At 31.7% G+C, this 7248-nt stretch overlaps 1 protein-coding gene across 1 annotated transcript in view; it reads left to right on the top strand.

Annotated features, from left to right (window-relative positions):
- Positions 1-6608, top strand: part of Smp_163350 (hypothetical protein) — a gene marked incomplete at both ends in the record, with an annotated part of 8214 nt that extends 1606 nt beyond the window's left edge. The window contains one exon of the mRNA XM_018799109.1: positions 6468-6608. Within this exon, the coding sequence (XP_018646642.1) occupies positions 6468-6608 (141 nt within the window). The remainder of the gene's footprint in view (positions 1-6467) is intronic.
- Positions 6609-7248: the final 640 nt, after the last annotated feature.

The raw sequence follows: 7248 nt of genomic DNA, 5'->3' as shown, positions 1-7248 counted from the left end.
AATTAATAATCCAAGAAAAAAAATGGTCAGGTTAAAGGCGAAGTACATCGTTCAAAAGCATGTCCATTTAGGATTGTCAAACCAAATAGAATGAAATTATTAATGTTGATATGACTGACAAATCTTTCTATTATTATTATTATTATTGGTTAAACATCATTATTAATCTTCCCTATACATGTTTCATTCACTTCACATTGATCCCTCCTTATTACGTCTTACTAATTTTTCACATAATTTAGTCTTTCACTTGATCGAATTGTGATCATATCTCTCTCACCCTATCTGACCCATATTTATTCTGATCACAGATCTTAAGATTTTCACTTAACACATATACAGATTCAAGTGTTAACATTCTATATGGAGTCATACCAACATTAACAGTTTTATTCTATTTGATTTGACAACCCTTAAGTGACATGCTTTAAACGATGTACTTTGCCTTTAACCTGGCCATTTCTTTTCGAATTATTAATTTGGATATATATAATCGAAGAACCTGAAGAAAAAATTTATCGAAAAGAATATTCTTCATTCAAATATTAGTCTTCTCTTAATATGATGGGGATCTTTAAACGATATTACTATTCTATATTCTGAATGAAAGATATGTAAAAAGTAAAAGAACGTAATAATGCCATAATGTTAGTGTTATATAATTAATTACATTGAGAATAATATTAAGATTCATTAATGTTATTGAAATATATAAAATCGTAATGTTCATTTTATACATTTTTTGCTGTATACTCTTTCTTAATATTGATGTTGAATAAGAAGTGGTTCAAGGTAATTTTGATGGATGAACCTTTTTCTTGTTTAGTTGTGTGTTGGGTTATTTGTTTGTATGTTCTTTCTAATGTACATGAGTATTTCAGATAAAAAATAAAAATAAAATTCACATAAATTTTGCTTATAATAAATTTCATTTTTTTTTTTAAAAAAAGGTTTTTTCTTGAGCGGTAATCGGGGTGGTAGAGATCGGCCTAATCATTCACTCTATCTATATCCGCAAACGATTACGAATGCTACAAAGAGTCATTGCATAACTATTGAGGGTTCAAAAAGATGGTTTTGCGTAAACAGTGAAAAAACAGCTATCCCGCCCCGGTAGTTGCACCGTGCTTCAATGTAGGACTCTTCTCCAGAAGGACCTAAAAGGCTTCATCATGTTCCTATGGCTGGAAGGGCACTAGATGGAATATTGTAAATATATACCTTATGTAAAAGAAATTTCTATTACACTGATTATAACAAGAGTTTAAACGGCCAGAAACAAGTGATTACGTAATAAGTAGATGCTGATAGAAATAAAATGAGTAAATGTCAGTTAATAAAATAAGATTGCTAATCTGGAATATAGTTGAAATTAGAAAAAACTCAATGATGTAATAAATGCAAGAAAGGGTTAAAAAAAATAGAAACGTTTAAGGTGCAACGAAGGTACATTTCTCACCAAAGCAAAGAAAGATTAATAACCATCTCAGATCGGAAGAGAGTCGTGTATTTTTAAAGCCTGATAACAACGGCTTCAGAAGACTAGAGTTTGGTTGCTTACTAATCACCTTGAAAGATTGCGAAGTATCGACATGATGTCCTGTATCCAAGAGATGTTTGGTAATTGCACTGTTTAGAGTCTTTCTTTCTCTTGTTCTGAGACTTTTCAAAACATGCTCAAAAAAATCTAAGATATGCTCTTCTTTAAGTATTTATTGGTTGGATTCAAGTCTTGGTGTGAATATCAGTGCTGGAAAGCAAGTAAGTCTAGATTATAAACCCAAAATAAGACAAAAAATCGACCTTAAATTCCACTGAAGGCTAGTAATTTTAGCAAAGTTTCCTTACGGTTGATAATCTTCGCTGTTGCCCAAAAACATAAAAGTTAATTATATTGAAAGCCAAATTAGCAGATACAATAATTTATAGTCGATATCCTGTTAATATTATCTACTGTAAGTTCTAGATTAATGTTAACATTATCTTCGTTAAGTACTTTGTTGAAATATTATAATTGAAATATCACTAACATTATCCATTACCTTTCGGGGAAACATTAAGAGAGACGACTAGATTAGTAACCACACAGCAACTTGGTTGATATAATTTGATCAACACTTAACGAACTAGGATGATATAATATTATTCACTACTCAGTGACTTGTCAGTTGTAAGCATCTCAATATTACTGGATGTCAGTCACAGTCTAAATTGCTCAGTGAGACCGTCTCAATCTCTGAAGTCTAGTAACACATGTCCAAATAACATAGTTTCGTCTAGATTACAGGATTGGTGTCGAATAGTATAAAAACTATGATTGCAGTTTCTTCCCGACTACCTCCAAACAACTCGGATGAATCCAATGTTGGCTGGTATTTATAGATAAGCTATTTGTCTAATTAAGCATATTCTATAATTTTCCGATCAATAAACAAGAAATTTTTTTGTTTTTATTTACTTTGTATTCTTTTCTCTTATAAATAGACCTTAAACAACAATATTTATGAATGTATGAATCACTTTAAATAAGTATTTAACTACAGAAGTCCATTAGTAAATAAGAATAATAGAAATATATTTGATTATCATGAACAGATGTACTTTGTTTTGTTAACAATTAGACTATTATCATAATGTTAATGTTTTTTTGGTAATCTTGACTTTTTCTGTCAGCAGTTGTTTAGATAAAAAGTATTTAATAGAATATCATTAAATATATTAGATGAAGTTCTTCATATATATATAGACGTTAGGAAATGTGAGATCATGATAAAGGTCGCTTTCTGGGAACTGATGGATTCTGCACAGAAGGTATCGGTTTTTATCTTACATTGAAGTATATTTCGCAATCCTAATTCTATCTACATTTTGTCTACGATAAGAAGAGCATTGATGAATAAATAAAACTTGATATCATGTTTTGATTCAGCATAGTAATAATTTATTCAAATATTCGTTGAAACCTCAGTGTAACATTTATGTGATATGTGCTCAGTACATAATTCTATTGTATTAATTTAATAGTTTAATTCATGAGTCAATTGAAGCCAGACCAACATGGAAAACGTGGGAGCACTGAACGTCCATTTCGTGGGTTGGTTGAAGTTAGACATTGACACCTTTGGATGCCGGACCAGTGGTCTCGAGGTTAAGAGTTTGCTCGCGAGACTGATAGGTACTGGGTTCGAATCTCGAGAGGCGGGATCATGGATGCGCACTGCTGAGGAGTCCCACAATAGGACGAGACGACCTTCCAATGCTTCCAGGTTTTCCATGGTGGTCTAGCTTCAATTGATTCATGATCTCAACTATAAAATTACTAAGAACCTCCACAAAAAATCCCTTCTTATAGATATTTGTTGAACATTATAACAATAATTCAGATAGAATATAAACAGATTATAAATAAATTCCTGGAAAAAAAATTCAATATTATCTGATAGATAATAAACGTCTTATTCCTTTGAATATTGATATTTTCTGAAATGAATAAGTATCTATCAATGTACTGAAAGTCTAAGAACAACAAAATATCGAGAGCTTGTGTATGATGATTAGATAAATCTAATATGAAACTTTTAGGCTTACATTTCTAAATTAATACAACAAATAATAATATTTAATTGTTTGTTTGGTATGTTTTCTTTTAAAAACAGGTAAGATGTTTTGAGCTAGATAATCTTTAATACACAAGCCACTGCTGTTTTGATTTATGCCTGTCAAGAAAAGGTTACTGAAACAGATAATTAAGGATTCTCTTAAATTGTTTCAGTAATCTATGTAGAAATAGCATGGGAAGTTGGAGTTAAACAGTTATTGAACAGAGGAATATATGGTGTAACATTAAGTTTAAAAGTAATATCACTTACATGTGACCTTATGGCGACGCATTGACTCCATTATGAATGACTAAGAATAAACCATAATACATAAATTCTCCGTCTAATTCCGTATGCTATACTTAGGCTAAAGCCTTATTGTCCATTGGTACTAATAAAAGCTAAATACGAATTAAGTTTAAAGAACCTATTTCAAATATTTATTTATTCAAACAGAGTGTAAGAGATGCAGCATGAAACGAGGTTTCTCAGCCTACTTAATTCTTTTTATCAAACAAGACTCAACATTTTTAGTCAGACAGATAAAAGCAAGCTAAAGACAGATAAGGAATAGAACAAGAAATAAAGAAATACACACACATACTCTCATATAAAAGCAGTTAAGTGTATCGGTGAATAATTGACAAGGGTAAATATATGTATACAAAAAGACAAACCGATTAGATTACATTTGTCTGTGCAAATGTTAAAGTAGGGAGTCTATAATTTGGGATGGAAAACCAACATAAACTATAGCCAACTGACTCCTAATAGATTTCTAATTGAATTTAGTCATCATACATGAGGATCTATCGAAGCCTCCAAACGCCCTGGTACGGCCGAGAGTGGTGAGAGTCCTCTCTCCCTCTCCAAATGCTCTCACATAGCCACGTGTATATAGCCTCTGCCAGGGAAGTCCTACTCACTGCCTTCTCGTGGCGGGGGTGTTGTTTAAGAAATTGAGAGGACGAAAAGCGAATGCCCGGCGCTTTTACCGGGTTGGTGGATACGGAAAGTACACCTAGGGGAGTTGGAAAACTCTAATTCCAAACCGATGGTGTACATGGGCTCCAGTATCCTGAGGGAATAAATGGCTTATGAATCAATCGTTGGTCACTGGCTACCATGGGACTGCATCTCCTCATGATGCTCCACTGCCTTGTGGATCAGATCTTTAGGTCGATTCTCCGGGTGTGGCCCCCTAAGAAAACCACCTGCTTCGGTTTGGGTACCCGGACAGTATCACGGCCTTCACACAAATCGAATGATTTGTGTGGCGCATATCTATTTGGTGCCTCATTATACCAATATTCATGCGTTTAAATAAATGAAAGAAAGAAATAAAATCTAACGAAAGAAAAACTTTAATTGACAGATGAAAATCGATATCTCAGCTTATTATTTTACTAGTGTTCATTTTGTTATGTGATCTTCTCTAAACTAATTCTTATTTTATGTACATCAAAATCGTCACCACAGCTATCAGTTTTTTCATTTACTTAATTCTTTCAAAACTTATGTAAATTCTTCAAATCCCAATTAATTATTACACAACCCATCTTATAAACTTCTAATTCTAGACAACTACTAACTCATAACTAAATGTCTCTCATATCTATTTTCAAGTGATTTGAATCTTATATAAACTCTTCACAACTTCTATAATTATCACACACTTCATCCAATATGCTTCCAGACTGCATGTAATTTCTGCTTCACTTACCTCTTGTTTTTAAATTCCATCTCCAAATGACCTCCGATTTATTCGTACACAGATATATGTATGTAATTATTATTGATAATCTTTGTTATCAATGTTATTTGTTTCACACAATATCATACCTCAATGTTTAATTTGAATACCATATACAGTTGTAAGTAGCTGATGAGAAACTATGAAATATAATGAATTCATATTATTCTGCCTCAATTGTTGTTTTGGCTTTAAAATTATCTCTATTATTAATTAATTATATTTTAGATAATTCATAGGAGTAGAATATAAACTGAATGTTTTATGTCATTTCGAACCGGTTTTTTGAGATAACCATGAATTATAATGTTCATATGACCTAATACTGGTTCTATATTTCACTATTAGCTACTATTTAAAAGCTAATTAATTCACCATTTCAAACAATACTGAGGCTCAATAAACCCATATATATGTACATTAATAGAACAAATAAATATTTGTTATCATAAGGGGTTTTGTGGAGATTTAGTATTTTAATAGTTGAAAGCCACAATAGGACGAAACGGCCGTCCAGTGCTTGCAGGTTTTCCTTGGTGGTCTAGCTTCAAATGACTCATGATTTCAACTTTGAAAATATATAATATTTTAACGTTGCCGAAGATTGAATTGAATTTTTATTGTTCATATCCTAGACTTATTTTCTAACCAATATTGGAATGTCATCATGCCCTAGACATTTTTTAAATTTTAACTGTGGGACTCTTCAACATTACACAAGCATAGACCCATTATTTTGGATGAAACTTGAAAGCTTTACTTTTAAAAGCGAACACTTAATTTCTAGATTATTGAATTGACAATTATCGTTGTACATGTTTGAATTTAATCAAACCAATGTCCAGAGCTTCATGATTTTTGATGGATGTCGAACTTAGATCGCTTCTCTATATGCATAATTTTCATGAAACCTTTGTATCAAATTATTATGTATTCGATAACTGTAATTGATATTTTGGTTAAAATTTTATCATTTCATTGATATATATGTGTGTGTTTCTATTTAAAAAGGAATTTATATACATATGAAATTCGCATTCAATTAATGAATTGTTTTATTCCATTTTCTATAAATTATAATAACAATAAATGCATGTATTTATCTATTTTTCTTTAGATTGGATGCATTCTGTGTAGAAGGCGCCAAAATTAGTTTATTTCGTCATGAATACGTCACGTATCCTTTTAATGAGTATCGAATTGATTTAAACACAGTAGCACACTTAAAAGGTAGAATTAATAAAACAAAAGCATGAATTATTTCCATTCCATGCACGCACACATAAACAAGTAGATTAATTCTATTGAAGTAGTTGACTTTGATTGCGAGCACATATGAGCGGGTGTGTGCTTGAAATATAAACTTTCAGAAGTATAAATAAAGTGTTTCAATGTACGGTCACACACAATGGACAGTAAACTACAATGAAAATCCTCGTTGTATGTTGAAGCAATGCTGTGTGCAATAATATATGCTTAGTTGGCGTTTTTATTTGTTATCTTTTTAGTTGTACTGGTTGTGTCATTCGAATTTCAGAATTCATGTGAGCCTTATCTTACTCGGTTGTATAATGTGAGGATACCACTTACTGAGAAGTCCTTGCAAACATTTAGCTCCTAATCAGTCTATTAAGTATAATCACAAAGTTCCAAATGATTTTGTTTTTGGTAAAAGTTTTCAATTGGATTTTTTTATCGTCCTGCTTTGCGTCTATATCCAGTCACTGTTGGGTATATAAATCAATCAGCTGACGGATCACTTCAACTCCACAAACTCAATTCGTTATCACTATCACTCACTCCACAATGTGTATAGACATGAATGCAGCCATATACATACATACTGCCCCAGTTGAACATGAACTGAAAACCAGTATTCATTATTACTTATTCTCG

The sequence above is a fragment of the Schistosoma mansoni genome (genome assembly GCF_000237925.1).
Source record: "Schistosoma mansoni, WGS project CABG00000000 data, supercontig 0149, strain Puerto Rico, whole genome shotgun sequence".
Lineage (NCBI taxonomy): Eukaryota > Metazoa > Platyhelminthes > Trematoda > Strigeidida > Schistosomatidae > Schistosoma > Schistosoma mansoni.
This window is presented reverse-complemented; position numbering and strand designations above follow the sequence as displayed.